Source organism: Spinacia oleracea, chromosome 4 (genome assembly GCF_020520425.1).
Source record: "Spinacia oleracea cultivar Varoflay chromosome 4, BTI_SOV_V1, whole genome shotgun sequence".
Lineage (NCBI taxonomy): Eukaryota > Viridiplantae > Streptophyta > Magnoliopsida > Caryophyllales > Amaranthaceae > Spinacia > Spinacia oleracea.
Window position 1 is genome coordinate 90,076,661 of NC_079490.1, and position 19,808 is coordinate 90,096,468.

General features: G+C 33.9%; 1 protein-coding gene across 1 annotated transcript; it reads right to left on the minus strand.

Annotated features, from left to right (window-relative positions):
* Window positions 1–2,254: 2,254 nt before the first annotated feature.
* On the minus strand, window positions 2,255–8,067 carry LOC130471695 (uncharacterized). Its single transcript, XM_056841960.1, has 5 exons — window positions 7,887–8,067; window positions 7,737–7,795; window positions 7,370–7,462; window positions 3,155–3,328; window positions 2,255–2,761 (listed from the first exon to the last, which is right to left on the minus strand). The coding sequence occupies exons 1-5, from the start codon at window positions 8,065–8,067 to the stop codon at window positions 2,255–2,257; spliced, it is 1,014 nt and encodes a 337-aa protein (XP_056697938.1).
* Between the last annotated feature and the right edge of the window lie 11,741 nt (window positions 8,068–19,808).

The window sequence follows — 19,808 nt, forward strand, 5'->3', positions numbered from 1 at the left end:
CTGGTTGCACTTTACGTTTATTAATATTTTATTAAAGGTGAAATCAAGACTCAACAACGTACACATACAATTAATAAACAACAACCAAAACAATCTTATTTTAATGTCTTAGGACTTGTGATCAACCAAGGAAGACTCTTATGAAATTACTATCATGTTCCTCCTCACAAAAGTGAGATTCCACATCATGCACATTAACATGAGGGTTGTGCCCTTGCACGACAAGTCCTAATTCATTTCATACAAAACATTCCCAACTGAACCCTACATGTGCGGTGGCTTACGTGAGCTAACCCTTCACATGTGGTAAAATAAATAGTACAATGAAGTACGAATAATTGGCTCAAAGTATGCTAGACATCCCGTACAATAGCATACAAATAAATAATTCATCCCTTGCATATGAAACAAACCATACATGCATAAATATTGAACAACATGATTGACAATGAAATCCATACTCATAATAATCTCAACATGCTTGTTCAATCAACAATTCAATAATTCCAATAATATTAATCCACATGATCGTTCACCAAAACATATATGAATCCACATAATATAATTCACATCATCAACAATCATGTAATGTCCTTGACAAAAGTGTGGTCGCCCTAGACTTGTACGTACCTGGAATACCTAAGTACGGGGGCCACTGTGCGAATCACGACTCAAAGCTAGAAATCAACTCCTATATTTAAAATAATGAAACTTAATTATTATACATGCTTACTAAATTTCCAGCAACTTTGTTTAGTTTTAAAACACTTGAATTAATTAGAACTTAACCGTTCATTAATAAAATAATAGTTTCAATCAATCGTTTAAAACCCTAGCATGAAATTAATTTATTTTCATGTATAAAACCATTAAAAGTCGACGTTTTAAGTCTTTACAATATTTTGAAAAATATAATTGATTATCATAATTAAATTCATCATCTAATTATGCTAATCAATCTCCCATAAGGCTTAGATTAAAACTCCAATCATAGTTTGTAATTAAAACCATTAAAACTAATAAAAATTGAAGCTTTAATATATACTTCAAATCTGAAAATTATAATATTTCAATTCAAAACATTCTTCAATAATTCAAACATACAAATCCTCAAAATTCGGTGTTCATAACCGATCCCAGCATTTTAATTAATCAAAACCAATAATAATAATATAATTTAAATACGGACTTGAAACAGAATAGGCAAGGAAGAAGAGAATTATACCAATCCGGCCTATAGCACGGAACAACCACGAATTAAATGTGATTGGGCGCAAAAAGTTCAAAGGAATACGGAATATAACACACGACAACACACACGACTTGTGTGTGTGCGTGTTGTGCGACGGGACAGCAACGAAGGCACGGGCAAGGCTCGTGGCTGGGCGTCGAGCAAGAGAGAGCACCGAGTGTGCGAGGTGGAATGGCGTCGAGGGCAACAAACAACAGCAGCAGCAACTACACTCGGTAAAGGCACGAGTATTGAGCGGGGATGCAACGACGAAGCTAGACAACAACATGGGCGAGGGCCACGAGTGTTGTGCAACGAGGGGCAAGGCACACGCAAGAAGTGCTCGTCTGGGCACGAGTGAGGGTGAAGGCAGCAGCGAAGAGCAAGGCTCGGGGCTGGGCTGTGCACGGACGAGAGCAAAAGAGAGAGGAGAGAAAAGTGAGGTACTGCAGCAGGAATTTACAATGCTCATAACTTTTAATCAACAACTCGGAATGGATCAATTCGTGAGGCAAAGTTCAAGAACTTTTCGAGATTTACAACTTTGAAGAAGGAAACGTTTTCTGAAAACGAACGGAAGTAGGAGAAAAACGGCCAAACATAAATTCGACGAAAGAAAGAAGAATTTAGGGTTAGGGTTTTATTTTTAGGTTTAATGAATAATAGGGAGCGATTTTGAGGGTGAGCACCTATATTTATACGCTTAGGAAAACTCAGAGATGGGCTAGGATTTAGGATTCCTTTCGGGCTTCATTAAACATAGGATGGGCTTGTTTAATTTGTTTGGACTTGAACTTGGAATTGAATTGGGCTAGATTCATTTAAAATCGTTTTACTTTTGAAACCCAATTAAATTTCAACATTAAATAATAAATTCGTTTGGTAATAATTAAATTAATAAATATTCTAATTAAATAAAATACATTTAAATAACATTTAAATGCGTTTTAAATTCTAAAAATCATAAAAATACTTTATAAATATAATAAAATATATTTATAAAATACAGAAAAATACGAGGTATTACAATGTGCTATGAGAAACACTCATAGTTCGAAATGGATTAAACCCATCGCTAGCAAGAGCTAGTCGAACATTTCTTGGTTCCTTTTTAAAGTCAGGATACGTCTCATCAAAGTCCTTCCAAGATTGTGCATCTGCTGGATGTCTAATTTTATCATCTTTTGTTCTCTCTTTATCATGCCAAACCATTGACTCGGGTGTTTTAGAACACATGAAAACTCTTTGGAGTCTAGGCTTCAAAGGAAAATGCCTCAAAACCTTTGCAGGGATGTTCTTAGACTTCCACCTTGATGTTTCACACTTGGGACAAACATCAGCTCCTTCATACTCCTTCCTGTAAAGAATGCAATCGTTGGGACAAGCATGTATCTTTTTATAATCAAGACCCAAATCCTTGATTATATTCTTAGATTCGTTATAGGATTTTGGAAGTTGAGCCATAGGAAACTTCTCTCTTAATAACTCTAAGAGATCCTCAAAGGTCGTATTGCTTAAGCCATTAAGGACCTGGAAGAGAAATAAACGGATTATGAAGGATAACATTGAGAAAGTTTTACAACCCGGATAAAGCTCTTGTTTCCCTTCTTCTACTACCTTATACTCCCTCCGTCCCAAATTAGTTGTTACACTTTCCTTTTTCGTCCGTCCCAGATTAGTTGTTACACTTCTAAATTAGGAATGACCCCACAATTATTATATTGTCTCTCTCTTCCCACTATTTTTTTTTGTCCCCACACCCTCTCTCATTCAATTAAAAAAATACCCCACTAACTACTATCACATCTACTTTTTCAATAAAATAACAATTGATAACCACACTACTACTTATCGCATTAAACTGTGTGCCCATGAGAGTGTAACAACTATTCTGGGACGGAGGGAGTAAAACTTTCTAGCCACCTCATTTGGCTTACTTGGAACACCTTGATCTCCATTTAAACCTTCTTCCACCTCAATAAAAGTATCATGTAATAAACCATCGATATCATCATATGTATTTTGATCATTAATTCTAGACATATTGTTACTTGTAGATGAAGATGCTTCCCTTTGAACGACCCACTCCCTTAATCCCTTTACGAATCCGTCAACAATCAAATGATCATAAACAACGTCTCTAGAATGGCAAAAAACGCCTAGAACACTTTTTACAAGGGAAAAAAGTTTGTCCTCCAATAGCATCCTTTGCAAAATAACCATCAATAAAAATACTCAAAGAAGCTTTAAAACCTTCTAACCCTCTAGGGAAGTTCATCCCATTTTGATCCATTGTTAAATATATTCCAGAACGACAATGCCTAAATTACACACAAAAAATGAGTCTATAGATCACAAATATTTTGCAACGAATAATAGATTTGTTGGATATAGACATAATTAACTAATAAGGGACTTAAGCAGACCGTTCAGTAAATAATCAATCAAAATATAGACATCAACTTAAAATTTGCAGCCCCTAATTGGTAATGTACAATGTAAAAGCAATTGGAAAAAGTTAAATATATAAATTGTCGATCTAGAGAATACAATAAAATGAACATAAGCATAAAGAAGTAGAATAGGGAACCAATTCAACTAACCTACATCAACTTCAACATAGCTAAGACACTAATTATGGGCTAAATAACTAGTCATTTCATTTACAACTAATTAAGTTCGGAAAATGAAATGCGGAAATTTAAACCTTCGGGCATTCTGACAGTACTTGTAATCTTAATATGCCCATGCGCAAAACAACATTTAGCTATAAGATTGGACATGAAATACAACTAATAGCTATAGATTTTACTTTAAGTTAAAATACTACTAATGGAACCAGAAATGGGCTTAAGAAGTTAGAAACTAAAGTAAACACAACAATTGGTCAAATTTACTTTCCTTTAGCAAACTAACAGATTATTACATCAGAAGAAAATATACAGTAGTTGTTTTTTTTTTTTAGTTTATCACGTCAGTGTCCCAATTATGTGTTACAGAAAGAGATAAGACATTCAGGCATCTGCTCAGCAACAGTATAGATCACATCAGCAAATTACAACTCAACGTTATCACCAAATAAGCAACTGATCAAGACAACAAAAGAACGAAACAAAACTGCAGCACAACAACTGAATATATACTAAATAACCTATTGAGTCCGTGAGTCTGTGACCACTAAATCGCAAAAAAAATTCAGGAACACTATTATTCTTTCTAGATCAGACAGCTGTTTGTTTAGAGAACTCACAAACAGTAGAAGGAAATCATCTTTTAGTAGCAAATCTGATCAGTATTCACCCTCAAATCCCATCCAAACAACACATAATGTCCCTGTGGATGTGATAGAATCCAACTCCTCGAAAAGGACATGATAGAAGCTATAGTCATTTTCGCTACAAACGCCTAGAAAGACTCCAAATGAAAATTACCAGCCAACATCTTCAATTTAACGTAAACAAAATATTAATAATCGGGAGCAATATAAGATCTCAATAGCTTTCACATTTTTCTAATTTTCAGAGGAACTTTTAATCCTTTGTATTTTGTGAACTTTTTCAGGGTAGAAGTTGTAGATAAAATGCTTAGTGCCTTTGCTTTATAAGAGACAATGACATATCGAATATCTTACATAATAACAAGGACTACGTATGTAATTTTGATTATCAAAATTCAGAATTGTATCATGATTTGTGTAATTCAGAGATGGTGTTATGCTTCTTCATATTTCCATACCTCATATATTATTCAATCTTTTATAAAAGTTATTTTTTCTTGGGAGAGAATCGTGAATGATCATGTTTGGTGTTCTAGAATGGTTTTATAGGTTATGGTTTAAAGAATTCAGAGGAGTGGACATGGAAGTTTAAGCTTTCAGAGGAGGATTTTGTTGTTGTTTGATGGAGGAGTTTGTCCACTCTTCTACTATTTAATAACAGGGAAGTTCAAGAGAATTTGTTGTTGTTTAATGGAGGAATTTTGATTGGATTCATTAATATAGTTAGCAGTAGGTTTGGACGAGGTACATATGAAGTATTTTGTTTTATAGATGTATGAAACTTGGGTTTTTATTTTACACTTAATTGAAGTTCCATTTAATAAATCTCCATATTTAGAGTATTTGTTTTTCATACTTCTCCAGATTTATCGTTATCTTCATCTGATGCTTACAATACTGGATGGGATTTTTTCTTAATTAATGTCCTCCTCTCAGGTAATTCTGCTATGTTTCCCCTCCACAATTTTTGATGGATTTTCTCTAAGCTTAGTCCTGATTTTGCTGTCCTTCAATTGTTAAAGAACCCTTTTGTTTGTATTTTTCCTAGGGAAGTGGCTAAATATTCATGATTAGATTCCTAACCACCCTGAAGGCATGAAATGATTTTGGAGCTATATTCCACTCCCTTCTGTTTGTTTAACTCTTCTTCGGAGAATCTTGGCATGTATCACTATTAGAAAATGCGTGTTTAACGACAACGTATTGCATACAACTTAAATATTATTTCGTTAACATAAGTAATGCGCTAATTTTCATTCATCTGTTTTTGCTTGAAACTTCCCGCTTCTACATGTTTTCATCTCCCCCCTATTTCTCTCCTTTTCTGCACCATTTTTAAATAGTCAGCAGTAAGGTACGATATGGTGGAGGAACATTGCATGCCAGTATGAGGGGCTATACAATCATTTCTGCTGGTTATGTTATTGTTAACCAGCAATAAAATGTTTAAGCATTTTATTTTAATGTGTTTGTATTGAGTTTAGGCAACTTTTCTTGCAGTGTGTTCAAAGAAATTTATATTCATGCTTTTTAGAGATGAGAAGAAACTGTTATTGTTTTGTGAAAAGAAAAAAAGAGAAATTTTTTAAAAAAAATTGTTCGTTGTTATTTCCAGTCTATGCACCGCAACTTTATATTTAGAATCCGCTTCATATTTCAAGCACCGCTAACCTAAAAGTCCAAAACCCTCTAATGAACTCACCTAAGTTTCAAATTTCTGTAAGTACGTAATTTGCAATATATGCCTTGTACTGTTGAACGGCTGCTAAAGTTTGATGGTTTAAACTTTTAGCTATAGAATCTTGAAAAGTAATTTGGTTTATGAACCTGCAGTTAACCCCTGAGGTGGAGCAAAAATTGCTTTAGCAAGTCATGAGTCTCACACCAGAGCAGATCAATTTGTTGCCTCCAGAGCAGAGGCATCAAGTCCTTCAGTTGCAACAGATGCTTCGTCAATGATGTAGGCTCATTAACTCATTTCAGTTATATGCGTGTGGGTTATTTAGTTTCCCCCCTTACGAGTAAGACAAAAATAGATGGCTAAGTTTCAAATTCAAAACCCTCTAAATGTATGGCTATAAAACTTTGTGAGTGAAATTAGTGTTAATGTTACTCCACTAGTTTTTCTTGAGGACTAGGTGAGCTTTGACAGTTGGTTGTAATTAGATCTTTTCCGTTCCCAGGTGAGTTTGAAAAATAATGGAAGAAGAACCAACACTTTTCTGTGCCCAAGTGAGTTTCTCTAGGTGACTATGGAAGCACTTACCAAAAATGCTACAGATGTAATTTTCATGTTAATTAAGTTATGACTCATAATTCTAAGAATGTGGTTGCTTATGGCTCAACCATGTTGAAATTGAGTATTCGGTACTAAGTTTTGTAATTCTTATTCATTACAAATGAGGCATCACATTTACAGAGCAAGAGCAAAGCCTAGGCACAAAGCCACCTCAAACGAACCCTATTTAACATATGGGTAGAAACTAGAAAGAGAGAAAACAAGGCCTCAATACAAAAGACTCAAAACACACTCGTGACCTCATCCAAAAAGTTGGGGAACAGTGATGCTCCGAAGGCAGTCTCCTCAAATGCTACATGAGTGAATTCCTAATCTTAATTGTCATCAAGTCTTCACTGTCATAAAAATATAAGAACCCTCCAAGAATCTCAACCAGATTCAAGTGACTTTAAGTTTAATACCCTTAAATTAAAGTAAGCAGTACTATGGATGAAAAAGAAACTCAGAAAACCACACCAGCCCAAAAAAATTAGGAATCTCAAGAAGAGCATCATTAATAACTCTCATTAACAAAATTTATAATAACCTTCCAATCCAAAACCAAGAAAAAATTAGAACTTACTAGTTTGCGGAACTCAAGTGGGACCATTTCCTTTGAACCACAGAACTTCGCCGGAGTCATTTTGCAGAAATCCGCTTGGTGAATATCATCAACCTGCAGAACATCAAATAACAACTTCCTTATTAATAGATGATCCCCCTCCACATCTCAACATAGTACGCACAATAACTTCTAGGTATGTGGCTTCTAGGAGAGAAACATGCTTTCAGGATTTAGAAAACAACCACTCATATGCAATTTTAATATATTCACCACCAAGAATAAAATCTTATTCATATTTATACTCACATAGCTTGTTAGCCAGCGGTGTTATTTTCTGGAATTTTCATGTTTATAGAAGCAGGCAAGCAACAATAAATAGAGAAACCTGGTTACTCCTTGTCACCCCCCAATCCCCAAAAAAGGGAAAGAAAATAAAAGGTGCAACTGATAATAGCAGAGTAACAGATAATAAACTGAGCTGAAAATAAATTGTTTTGGAGCAGCAGAGTAAATGGAGGTTACTGCTATGAATTACATAGTGTAGACATCAAATAAGCAGATTGCAAGGAACAAGATGAGTGATTTTGATTAATAATCTGGAATATACAGAAAGTGTAACCAGTATTCAAGCTTTCGTTGTTCTTGATTCTCTCACAAGTGAACACTCCAAAACTCAATACAACTTTATACATATATCCAACATCACATTCCCTCATGCTCTCTACATGGGTCAAATTTACAAAACACTTTACCATATATTTCCTTGTATATTATAAAATTGAAAACGAGTAGCAGTAGTATAATAGTAGCAATACAGAACAGGGTAGTAGAATAGCGCAGAGCAGAACGAGAAAAACACTAACAGTATAGCAACATAACCGAGCAACCAACTGATCCAAACCTAATAAATAAGCCAAAATAACCATTGAAATCAATAAATACACCATGAATAAAATCAACCAAATTCCCCAATCAACCAAATTCCCCAATTAACCGAATTCCCTAATTAAGAACCCTAATTTAGAACTAAAAACAACACAACAAAATTCCATTATAATCGGTTGCAAACTTAAACATCAAAATTATGAAATTTAAGAGCAAATTCGAAGAGATACATACAGAGTAACGTGATTCTTCGCGCAAATTCAGAACTGGATTTCGTCACTTTCTATATCTCCAATCTAGAGCCGCAATCTGTTGCTTCAAAGGAACGATGATGGACGATAAAATCTGTTGCTATCAAGGAACGATAAGGAGGAAGTACAAAGAGAACAAAGAACGCAGAGGCCTCTACTGAAGAAGAACGCAAAGCCCTAACAAAACCATGAAAAGCAGTGAGAGGGAAACCCAAAAAAGAACGCGCCATGATTAAATATTTTTAATAAACCTATTTTTATTTTATTTTATTTTTATTTTATTTTATTTTATTTTTTAACATGTTTTAGACGTTTGACAAAAAAACCGTTGCATTATCTCATTAAAATATTAAAAAACTAAAAACTGTTGCAATAAAATAGTCATGATTTATAAGTGTTGCAATAGCTTTTCTATAGCAACGTTTTTCCAAAGTCAAAGTCTACTAAAATTAATAATTATTTAACTGTTGCCATAGCTATGATATAGCAACGCCAAGAAAACTGTTATCTAAAAAGGCATTGCTATAGCCCTATTTCGTAGTAGTGTAATTTGTCGCTTGATGCCTAATCATGAACAGAAGGTAAGAGTAGTCATCCTTATTATGTCCAGAGGTATTTCTCGGTGTTCAACTGATCCAATAAATAAATAGATAGTCATAGCCAATGATTCATCTGAGCATGGCCATGCATTTTACAGTTTCTAGCTCTCCGAGTGGCCTTGTACAACTTTCTGCATCTCATCCCGATTTATGGGAGGACAATCCCAATCTTGTGATCTTGAGGTTAGACTTCGTTTGATAGGTGATTACCTAAGTGTTTCCGTTATAGTCTTCTTTTACTATGCGACGCTTGACAACATCAAAGTAACCAGTTCTCAAACAAGTAATCTCAAATCACTCAGGTATTGAGGATTAGTGTCTAATAATAAAATGAAATTTACTTATGACAAATTTTCATCTCTTACAGTAAAGTTTCATAGGTCTATTCGATACTAATCTTATCAAGTATCTATGCAAATGATTGCGACATTGCCATGTCCACATATTTCAAGACACATAACTACTAGTCATCTTGCATTTTAGTCGTATAGTGTTTTCTATGCGCCCACCTTTACAGAAAACTTCCCACCAGGGACCATTTTCAACTTTTGACATTTAAGTTCACTTGATAGACATTTCTTAGTCACAGGACTGGTCCTGACAGTCTATCTTGAATATATTGTCAAATTGAAATGACTCATCATTTAATAATAAACCAAGATTAAATGGAATATGAAAATACATATCATATATGATAAATGTTCAACTCGAATGTTTTACAACCATGGGCCTCCAACCCATCTTTAAAACAACTAATGAAATTCAAAGCTATGCTTGATTTCCAGTGCCACAATGTGAGTGTTTCTTCTTGCTTGTTGCATAGGTTTAGTTATCATGCTTTGCAAATCTTAATATCCTTTTCATCGAATACTTTTCGAGATAGGATGATAAGATCTTTTGAGTATGTTTATTTTGTGATCTAGTCTTTCTTGCTTCAATAGTGGTTCTACGCATTTTGCAATGAAGAACCATCAAGTCAACAAACATGTGATCCACCCAAGTTCAGTGAAGAGATTTTAAACGTAAACAACTTTGTTTCATTGCTTCTTAGACAATAAGTACTTTACTTCAACTGTATAGGTTTCTAGTGATGCTTTGTTTGGATTTTACTTATCCAAGAAGTTCACAAATATGTGGATGACTTTCCATCTGTACTTTAGAACATAGAAATTAATATTTTAATTTCCTACACAACAAGTCATGGCCTTCAATCCATGTTGCCATTTCAAACACAATGCATTGTAGCTCGTCCTTGCCAATGGTTAACTCCAAAGAGATCTTGCTTGATCCTTTTCCATTATTTATGCGTGTAGCATCAATATTTAGCCTATCTTCATTTCCTTGAATCGAGAACTATTCCTATTTATCTTTTCAAGTACCATATGATCTTCTTTATCTCATTCTAGTTGATCTTTACCTAGATCAATAGAGATTGGTATATGTTCATCATGCCTAAAGTCATACGATACATTTTTGGCAATCCTCATACTATATCACACCTGATAAATTCTTTTGCAAAATAATTTATGTGACTTTTTCTCATCTAGTTTCAGTAGATATTGAATCCAGCTAAATCCTATAATATAGGTTAAGAATCTCATTTAGGCTCTTTGATGTTTAACTTAGTAAATGCTTATACATAGTTCAAACATCCATTACTTAGATTTATTCACATGGGTCGAATATCTCTAATGGAGTCCTTCGTGTTTGATTTAGTAAATGCCATTAATTAATCCAAAACAATATTCTAAAATCTTTGTAAATAGATCTTAATACCCAATATGTACTAAGTTTCGCCTTGGTCCATCATTGATGAATAATTTCAAATCTAAGTCATTAGCATTTGAATTTTATTTCACAATAGAGAGATATGTGTGATACACATAGGACCAATTAAGCTTTACTCCCACTAAACTTCTGATATATCTATAAGATTCATGTATATATTTTGTGAAACTAAAATACTTATTAGCTTCACTAAAATACAGTTCCAATTCCCAATTGCTTGCTTAAATCCATACTCGAATTTCATAAGTTAGCATTCATTCTAAGCATTATTTGGATCCACAAATCCTATGACATGCCATGTACGTAGTTTCTTCAAACATTTGATTGAGGAATACGTTTTGTCATCCAATTGCCATATGTACCAATATGAATTATTGCTTGATTTATAGACTTGAGCATTACGATTTTGCATGAGGTTTCAACACCATCCACGCCGTGAATTTGCTTGTAACCTTTAGGAACTAATCTATATTTGTGTGTGAACACAATTCCATGTTTTATGGGTTTTATCCTTAAAACCGATTTTCAACCAATAGGTGTAAACCATTCTTGCAAATCAACAAAATTTCAATTTCACTACTACAGAAAATCAATTTAACAGCGCTTGTTTTAGCGTTTAATAGCGCACCTACAAGCGCTGTTACAAGCACCGCTGTTAAAATATAAAAGGCCATTTAACAGCGCTTGCTACAAGCGCTGTAAAATGTATATGTAGAAAAATTCAAATGATTCTTTTACAGCACATTGTAAGCGCTGTTAAAGGTATGCTGTTGAAGATTTTCCCGGCATATTTAAATTATTATATAATAGCGGATGTCTTAGAAACGCTGTTAAAGTTATTTTTTTTGTTTTTAAAAAAAAAATATATTTCGTTGGCCTGTACAATATATTTCGTTGACCTATACAATATATTTCGTTGACCTGTACAATAATACATATGAATAATTACAGTATTTCATTGGCCTGTACAATATATTTCGTTGACCTGTACAATATATTTCGTTGACCTGTACAATAATACATATGAATAATTACAATAAACAGTTAAGTATTAATTCCAAACCTCCAATAATTTTTTTTTTACAATTATCACTATAATATAACTGATTACATAAATATGTATGTTCTAAAATAATCCCACGAACATTAAACTACGCAAAACACATTAATTAATAAAGTTGTATGTTTTTTAATTCCTTCAGTAATCTATCTTCTATACATTTGTTGAACAACATAACGGACCCAATGAGTTCTTACTTCGTCAATCTGCTCTGTATTGTAACTTGAAAACTGGCAATCTGAAAAATACTGCGAAACAACAAAGTATAAGATATTCGCATTTCTTCAAGGTGGGAAGAATGGTCAAAACAAAATAGTGTTTAATCTTCAACATCTGTACAACTAAACATATTATCCAGATATTAACACAATGCAGTTTTATCAGGTTTATTCCGGGGCATAAGCTTGCATATTAACTGGTTTAGTCGTTTCAAACTATTCAGATTAGGTTAATTTCATAGTCGAGTCATAAATTGTGTTTGAAACCCAATTTCTCTTGCACAAGAAACAATAAGTTCTATGAATTGGATCATCCTTTGCCAGTTGTATATTTGACGAATCAGTGTAGCTGAGAGTTTTAGTAAACTACTAGTAGCATTTAACAGTAACCAGCATGGATATACTTGCCCCTGAAAACAGTAACTACTAGTAGCATTTTAATTGTTTACTATCCTATTAAGTTAACTACGCAAAATTTACAGATCACAGGAACATGCTAAGAAATAATTAACATTTATCCATAGATTAAGATTAGAAGACTTACAACTTCAGGAATTTGAAGTCGCCTGTGTGAGATTATCTCCTTCATGTATCTCATCACATAATATCCACAATCAATGTAATTTTCTTGGCAAGGACACTACAAAAAAGTAAAAATACCAAGCTAATCAGCACTATATACTATACATTTTAGTATTTTTGTTGATTCTTGAAGTTTGAGGAAACCCTTCCTAGAAGGTGGACATTGACAAATATAGTCTCTTCCTCTTGCTTATAAAAAAGATTAATATGAAAATACTTACTTCTATTTTTAGCCATTTTGTGTTCATCTTCAACTTTGTGGCAATCTCTCTTTCACTTCGGAATTGGAAAAGTGCTCTAAAGAGAAACAAAAATTAAAACAAGAGTCACAAGACCATTAATTAATTATCGTATAAAATTTAATTAAATTCAAGCAATAATAGTTAATTATATTTACTTACGTGTTAACGATTTCATGTAAATCCCCAATGATGCCTTTTTCGTTTCCTGTAAATTCAAGAGTACGTAAAGAATCCAAGTACAATACCGTGTTATTGTAAGGATCAATGACGCATAGTACCCAATGAAACCTACATAACATCATATCAAATTTTAAGTAATAAGAAGAATATTTCCAATAGGTAAACATATAAACAGAAGTGAGTGAAAGATATTATACGCAGCATTATATGGAGCAATGAAGACTTTTCCTTTAGCCGCCGTTTCTTTTAGTGTGTCCACAATATACTGTGTTCGGTTTCTTTTGCACTCTTTTACCTTCTTCGACTCTCCTTTTTTAAATTCAGTCACAAGGGATATCCCGGATGGGCATAAAAAACCAAACAAAGAAGAGCATCCAGTTATACAACACTTATCATATAAACACCTGTAAATTTTCATTAAAAAAATTGTTTTAGCCATGTTGACGTCAGGATCGTAAAAAAAGAGATGTAACAATTCCCTAAGTTCAACTAAAAATGGTAAAGTTAATTTAAAGGAAGGGAAAAAAAGAAATATATACTTACGACATAAATGTCAATATATGGGACAGTTCAAGTTGTTCCCCTGCAAGGAAACGGAAGATTTCTTTCCTACCAAGAAAGATGTCCTTGCTTTGAGTTGTTACTCCAATATCAATAGGAATTTTAATTTGTTCGCTACGTTCCATCTTCAAAACACACATATGAAACATATAAAGGCATTCCGGAAGAGTTTCCACATTTACAATATCATCACAACCTTCGTCTGCCTTGTGAGATTCTCCTGTTGATGATGTTGGTGTTTTCATAGATCCAACTTGTTTGTCATTATCTTTTGAAGAAATTTCCGTCTATAAGTAATACAAAATCGTCATGTATAAACAATGTTATAAACCATAAATAATGCAAGTATAACAATAAATTTTACCGTCGTATCTAGAACAATAAGTTCTATAGGCCAGAAAACAAGGGCTCCTATTGCTTCTTTGATGGTTTCAGCTTCTCCTTCAAGCCACATGGGTAAAAGAGTGTCCATCTCCATAGCATAGTTGATACCAACTCGTGCATATCCTGGTGGTATTGGTTGATGATGCATCACTGTGCTAAAATTTCAAATTGGCATTTTAGGTAAAGCAGTTAGGTAACATATGCTTAAATTTCACACGAAAATATCTGTTGTAGACGTAACATTACCGCATCAACATATATAATTCACTACTAAGGCTGCTCTACATACAAATATCACTGAAATCACATATAGAAGAACTTCATCGTTAAGTATCCAACCTTCACCGAGTTAAGCCGTTCATTTCTTAATTGCAACCCCGAGTATATGGCTGTCTGCAACAAGCTAATGGCTAATCTATCAACATTCACTAAAACTGTTGATGATCCGACGAAGAAGGATATGTGTATTAAAGGCATTGGGGTAGTGGAAATTGGGCATTTGAGAAAGTTCAAAGATATTTTGCAGCCAGCCTTTGAGTTGAAGATGAGGGCGACTGCTTATTGGAAGATCGTGCTAGGAAGATTAGTGGACTTTATGGCACTGCATTTGCTACTGAGTATTCATAATCTGGTGGACGAGGAGCTCGAAAGCGAGGTTATCAGTGAGCTAATGGGTGATCCTGCTCGTGGTGGCGGAATTGAGAGGTTACTGGGGGAGTCACCCGCTGTGGCGCGAAAAAGAGAGAAGCTCAACAGGAGTATTAACTGCTCAAGGAATCCAAGGATGTTCTGGCTACAATCATGGACAGAATTGCTACAACTACTAGTACACAAATGATGGAAGTAATTAGCTAGTCTTTGATGCTCTGAAGAATCTTATCTTTGTTTATGCAGAAAATTAGAGACTAAGCTGTTAAATAACCGCGTATAGTGGCAGACTATCCTGCCAAATGATCCTTTTAGTGACCTAATTTATTCTTAATGAGTTCATTATAATATGGTATGCTGCAGACCAGCCAAAAAGTAGGCCACCAGAAGCTTTTTATGCAGATCAGACAAAGAGCTAGTTTTAATCAACCCCACATCACTTTTTCATCTCTAGGTTTCCCAGAATTTGGGATTGTGGTAGGGAGAGAGGGGGGAGGGGGGGGGTTTGGGGTGGGGGAGGAGCTTTTGCTCTGCCTTTACAGGAATACAAGTAATATGGTAAAGGCAAATCAAGAGCTTTAAGGAACCGCTACCTGATTATCGAACATGATCTAAATAACTGGCTAAAACCAGAAATTAACTCGATTACTTGGAAGGAGCAGCATGAATTGGAAGCTAAATGTTTTTTGTTGCTGGAACTCCACTATGTCAAAACTGGTTCAGTTTGTTTTAAGGTGGTGGTGTTCGTTATTGTACAATGCTAAGCAGTGACTAAATCACACTCCTAAACATGAGATCAGAATGCAGAATACAACAGATCACAATACAGCAGATCAGAATGCACAATGTAATGAAACATCATCGACATATATCTAATTCCCAGGTCAGTAAGCAGTCAGAAAGAATCACTAAAAAAAAGCAGTCAGAACACTGTAAGATAGGCAGTATGAAAAATCGGGTATATAAAGTATAAATACCTTCCAGGCTTCTGTAAGTCGACTTTTAACAAAGTCCTTCCAGTCATTTGGCTTGATGAAATTGTATTTATCTGGTGGGGCTGTACGAATTTCCATGTTCGGTGTCCATATCCAATTTCGTGATAGATCAGATTTGAAGTTCCTCCAAGCAGTGTTAGCTTTCTTCAACATCCATATTTTTCTACTTGGGTCGATCTTATATGTTAACTAAGAGGTAGAAAACAACATTAATCATCATCAAATAAGTAATATAATTTGACAACAGTCAAAAGAAATATTATTACCGCAACATCTTCAAATAGAGAATCTAGCAAACGTTGAGGAACTTTATCCCATGTGTTAATAGTGATTGGGACATTGGTGCGAATGTAAACTACTGAGATTTTCTTATAATTTTTCCTGGGTTTCCTTATTTTTTAGGGTTTATAGTGCATTTTCTTTTTCTATTTTTGTTTAAAGTTAAGTACGTTATCAATAAGATTTATTAGCTTATTTTTTGTATTTTTTATTGCTTCTTAATTTTCAGATGCAGAAATTGAAGGCTATATTTTTAAGTCTTGAGCTCAAAAAGGTATTAACTAATTTATTTAATTTGTCACTTCTGTTTTTGGACGAAAGTTGGGAATGTATGTGTTAATTTCATCTGGTTTTTTTGTTGCAGCTTTAGTACTATGTTGAACTAGTCATATCTAGCTGGATTTTTTGACATTATTTGCAACTAAGCTTTCTTGTTTAACCCTAGCTTCCCATTGTAATTGGGTTGATTCAGTAGCTTTGTTTACGTGTAGTTTGAGTTATATCTAATACACTGGAAAAATAGTGTTTAATCTTATAACTAATGAATACCTTATAGGTCCAAAAAAAATGAACACCTTATAGAGTCGCAAGATTCAAGATATAATTGACAAAAACCCGGAACTAACACTTTGCGGGCATCTAGCAAATGATAAAATGGAATCATGTGTTTCTTCACAAAAGTAGATATCATGTGTTTCTTACTAATAATGTATACCCTCATTTCTTTTCATTCACTACTTTATTTATGGTCATCATGTATCTCATCCATTGTTATTTAGGTATGTATTATTTCTTCAATTTAGGTATATTAGAATATAAACATTGTTAAAGTACATCCCTTTTCTAAAGTAGTTGAATCTAGAATATAATTCAAACACAGTAAAACTATAAGGCCATGCCAGAAACTGTCATCTGATGGAATAACACATTATAAGTCCTATAACGCTATAACCACATAGAAAAAATCCCCCCCCCAACCAAAAGAACCCCCAAAGGACAATATGCACAGTTTCTCTCTTCTCCCTTAGCTGAGGCATCATTCATTCAACTTTCTTTGAAACTTCTACAACTCTCAACAATAAAAGATTCAAATGAAAAATATTGTCGGAAAATCCTAATAAATGCATAAAAAATAAAATATCTACTTACAACAGCTTTATCATTTATCAGCATCAAAAGTTTCAAGTAATCCACATTTTTCTGGAATAATTTTTACAAATTCTAACGTTCCAAACACACAACACATGTGGAAATGCAATTATATTTTAGAATATCCTATAATCATCATCCTAATCCCGACATCTCAAAAACCCTCATAAAATCCAACCTTTCCGATCATCAACAAAAATAAAATTTATGCACTGCTTTTTTTACATTTGCAATTCATGAAAAAACAGGGTTTTTTTTTTCATAATCCCTGTGACTGTCATCTGATGGAATAACACATTATAAGTCCTGTAAGGCTATAACCACATAGTAAACCACCCCCCCCCCCCCCCCCCAAAAAAAACCAAACAAACCCCCAAAGGACAATATGCACAGTTTCTCTCTTCTCCCTTAGCTGAGGCATCATGGTTGCTATTGTAAACTTCTCATCAAGTTTTAGTCCCTGAATTCTCCCTCAATTGCGCACTGGCAGGATCAGGTAAACAAGAAAGAAACCCGGAGGGTTTATCATTGTGATTTCGCTGCAACCCGGAACTATTGTCCTAATTATAATGTTAATTTCTTATCTGCAAAATAATTCCTAGACGCTCTTTAAGTATCAACAATAAAAATCGTATAAAACCCTAACATCAATATAACAGAAATCTGAATAATTTAGAAACGCAATAATGAAATCACATAATACTCACAACCTACATATACAAATTTAGAGGATCAAAACCCCCAAAACACATAATTAAACCCATTGTAATTGGATTGAAACCGAATTACCCACAAAAATCAAATTAAGATAGTTAATTACCTATAACCGCACACATAAAACGCAAAATTAAGAACAATCTTAAACATAAATTAGCAAAATTCCTTAATTATATAGAGTATACCTTGAATCACGATTATTCACTCTCGAAAAATTCTTGGGAAGAGCGTCGCCGTGGGTTTCTCCGTGAGAAGGCAAATCGCCTGCGTGCCGCCGTGCCGCCGTTCTCACCGCTCCGGTGGTGATGGATTGTGATTTGAGAGTTTTGACAGTAGAAGGGTTTAGCAGAGCAACGTGGAGCGAGGGAAGACAAAACTCTAGGCGGTTCTTTCCTTTTTTTTGAGCTGTTTAATTTTTAATAATTTTTTCGTATATTATTTGATAGCATTTTTGTTGGAGGCGCTGTAGTATTATATGTTTATGACAGCGTACAGTGGGTAAGCGCTGTAGTATTAGGTACTTATGACAGCGCTTCAAGAATACGCGCTATCATATACTATATTCGACGTCTTTGACAACGTAAAGGTCAAAAGCGCTGTTAAAATAACGATGTTAAATGATATTTCTGTAGTAGTGTTTTTTCATCAAAATATTGATTATGTTTTATGGCCTCTAACCATCTAAAACATTTGAGTCTATATATGGCCTCTAACCATTTTAGGGAATCTATTTTCGTATTAGCTTTCTCACAAGTCACAAACTCATTATCATTCTTGATAATAGTTTGGCTGCATGTTTTAGGTTTCTTCACTATCGAATAGAATATTCTCATAGTTTCGTTGATCTGAACTCTATTCCTACAAAGGTATAGAACATCAAACAATAAAATATCAACAGACACTTGAAAGTCCTTTGAAGATTTTGTTCTCCTTGAAGCACTTGTAAAGTCTTCTTAGAGATGTCTATTATTTAAAGCCACTTCTAAAGTCCTTAAAGAATAAGTGTTCGGATTTTCTAAAGAACTTAGAAAATCCTCCGGAATGTCCGTTTATGTTTCTTGTTCGCCTCGAAGACCTTTCGAGGTCCATTTTCTCCCACTTGTCATTTTGGAAACGAATCTCCAAAAGGACACTATTTTGAGCAAACAAACATTATGTTCTCAAATATTATGGCAGAAATAATACCCTTTTGTCTCATTTGATCACAATGAAACATATATCTATACTTGGGCCTTTGTTTGTTGGATAACAAACACTAAGCTCCAACTGAGTTTAGGAACTCTTAGATATATATTATTGAAAAAGTATTCTGAAATTACTTTTCAATAGTTTTAACTAATTTTGTTTAGTTTGGTGGTAGTTGAGAAATTTATTTAGAGATTATAGGAAAGTTCTTTATGATTTATCATTGATCGAATCAAGTACCAATTGACTTCGATCATTCTAACTTAGGTATGCCATATCTTATGGAGCTAGATCGTAAAATTACAACACACAATCATTGATGATCATTCTTGGTCTTAAGTAATCATTGTCATGATCTATCCTAGTGTTAGGTTATGACAAATATAAAACATATATTTCATGCGGAAAAACCATAAAGCCAAGAATCCAAATTAATTTCCACATAGTCAATTAGCATAATTTAGGATACATACATGTGACAGGTGCCTTCCCTAGCTGCTCTCGAACCGAACAAGAACAAGTTTAGGACTCTAAGTGTCGTCCCTCCGTAGATAGTCCACAACACGTTCGGATCCGCCTTAGATTCAATTAACTAGAATATTATCTAAGGTTTTAAGTTATTCGAAAGCTTAATTATTTTTGGCAAATTATTAATTTAGTTTAAACTTAAACTATATGAATAATTATTTATTGTGATGTATAAATTGTGATTATGAATCACCTATTTATAGGGA

Bases quoted from the DNA above. Each gene is read 5' to 3' on its own strand.
- LOC130471695 (XM_056841960.1), bottom strand. From the start codon at position 8,067: ATGAGGGAATGTGATGTTGGATATATGTATAAAGTTGTATTGAGTTTT. The intron at 7,463-7,736 runs GTTTCTCTATTT...GATGTTCTGCAG, and splicing joins GGGTGACAAGGAGTAACCAG to GTTGATGATATTCACCAAGC. The intron at 2,762-3,154 runs GTGGCTAGAAAG...TTTCTCTTCCAG, and splicing joins TTCCAAGTAAGCCAAATGAG to GTCCTTAATGGCTTAAGCAA.